This window comes from Muntiacus reevesi, chromosome 9 (genome assembly GCF_963930625.1).
Source record: "Muntiacus reevesi chromosome 9, mMunRee1.1, whole genome shotgun sequence".
In the NCBI taxonomy this organism is placed as follows: domain Eukaryota; kingdom Metazoa; phylum Chordata; class Mammalia; order Artiodactyla; family Cervidae; genus Muntiacus; species Muntiacus reevesi.
Genome location: NC_089257.1, coordinates 9,771,077 through 9,773,107, shown reverse-complemented (window position 1 = coordinate 9,773,107; position 2,031 = coordinate 9,771,077). Strand labels below are relative to the sequence as shown.

The following is a 2,031-nucleotide window of genomic DNA, read 5'->3' as shown; positions in this document are numbered from 1 at the left end:
TCCTTGTTTGTCTGTCTCTTTCTCCTTTTACAATTTAACATCTCAAAATTAACAAAATGCCATTCACGTGTAAATCACAAAGAATGACAGAGTGAGTAAAACATATTGAGTAAATAAGAACACTGGAAGTGAGGAATTTGGCTCTATCATTTATCAGCATTTTGACTCTAGATAAGCCACAACTCCAAGTCCTCTGATTCTTCCCTGTCCTTGATTTTTCAGTTATTTGATAGCCAAATGCAACTTTTCTATAATTCTCTTCAGTGCATTCTTTACTTCCTGATTCCTCAAACTATAGATCAATGGGTTTAACATGGGAATCACCACCACATAGAACACCGAAGCAAATTTATCTGTGTTCAGAGAATGACTTGAATTGGGCAGGAGGTACATAAAAATGATTGTTGCGTAAAATATGGTGATGGAGGTGAGATGGGAAACACAGGTAGAAAAGGCTTTTTGCCTTCCTTCAGCAGAACGGATCCCCAGAATGGCAAAGAGAATGAAGATATAAGAAATGATCACGATCAGTAGAGAGCAGAGCGTGTTGAACCCAGCGATGATTAACAGCATCAGCTCTTTGACTTGAGTGTCAGAGCGAGCCAGCGCGACCAAGGGAACATCATCACAATAGAAGTGGGTGACCCTATTGGAGCCACAGAAAGACAAGAGGAATGTTGCGACTGTCTGTGCAAGACCCACAAGGAATCCGTAAACATATGTGCTAGCAATGATCCGATTGCAGAGTGTTTTAGGCATGAGGCTGGCATAGAGTAAAGGGTTGCAGATGGCAACATACCTATCATAGGCCATGATTGAAAGCAAATACTGTTCGCAAACTACAAACGTGATGAAACAGCACACCTGAATGGCACATGCATAAAATGCTATACTTTTAACTTCACACAGAAAATCCACCAAGGTGTTTGGGGTGACAGATGAAGTAAAAGAAAAATCAATAAAAGCCAGATGGCTGAGAAAAAAATACATGGGTGTGTGAAGCTGTGAGCTGATTAGAATTAGCACAATCAAACCAAGATTACCCAGGACACTAGCTAAATAGATTACTAGAAATACACCAAAGAGAGTGGCTTGAAGTTCTGGATTGTCTGTGAGTCCCAAGAGGATAAACTCAGCCACTGCAGAATAATTGCCTTTTGCCATGGTAGAGAAATAATTTTTTTTTTTCTAACAATAAAACCCCCTAGAGCACACAGTCTGAGTCTTCTTGTCTCTCTTAGAAATAATCAAGCAGATGTTTGGAACTGATTCTGATCCACCCTGATCTTGTGTTGGACACATTCAAAGGTGACTCTCCATGCAAATTCTGGTTTCAGAATGAAGTGATTTGTTCTCTGCAGAATTTCCAAAGTATGAAATTCTGTGGGGTTTGGAAAGATAGAAAGATGGCATTTTATTTAAAATCTAACATAATTGAATAATTTCTTATCTATTTTTAATAAAAGAAAATAAACGCAGAGCTATTTGAGCACAAATTTTTTTTAATTATTGAAATACTTTAAACAAATATGCTGATTCTTTGAAAATTGTTAATTAATAGAAAACAATAAATTAAAAAAATAATTTCAGAAGGGGTAGTATGAAAGGTAATTTTAAATTCTGACCATCTCTATATCAACTGTTCAGGACAATTATATTTTATTTTGTTCTCTTACTATGACTTCTAGTTTTCTTTCAATTACTATGTAATATTTGGGAATTAAAGGGAGAAAAACCCTTAGAAACATAGATAGTCTTGCTCTTTCTGAAATATGCATGGGATGATTAAAAATACATTAAAATAATTCATAAAACATATTTATCAAGTCTCTCCTAATATCTAAATGCAAAACAGGAGAAGAAAAAAATCAAGAAAATTTTGTAGAACTAAAAACCGGTTTCTGGCTTGTTAAAAAAAACAGTTTGATTTTTTAAATTTTTCTACTACTTTATCTCAGATCATCTTTCCATCAACCCTATCAGCTGGTGATAAGCTATCGTCTTCATTTTCAGATATGGAAACTGAAAGTG

The 2,031-nt window shown here is 35.4% G+C and overlaps 1 protein-coding gene across 1 annotated transcript; it reads right to left on the bottom strand.

Moving 5' to 3' along the window:
* Positions 1 to 222: 222 nt before the first annotated feature.
* On the bottom strand, positions 223 to 1,164 carry LOC136175996 (olfactory receptor 5AL1-like). The gene has a single exon (XM_065946170.1). The coding sequence runs from the start codon at positions 1,162 to 1,164 to the stop codon at positions 223 to 225; it is 942 nt and encodes a 313-aa protein (XP_065802242.1).
* Positions 1,165 to 2,031: the final 867 nt, after the last annotated feature.

What these genes read in the sequence shown, in the direction of transcription:
- LOC136175996 (XM_065946170.1), bottom strand. Translation starts at nt 1,164, where the DNA reads ATGGCAAAAGGCAATTATTCTGCAGTGGCTGAGTTTATCCTCTTGGGA.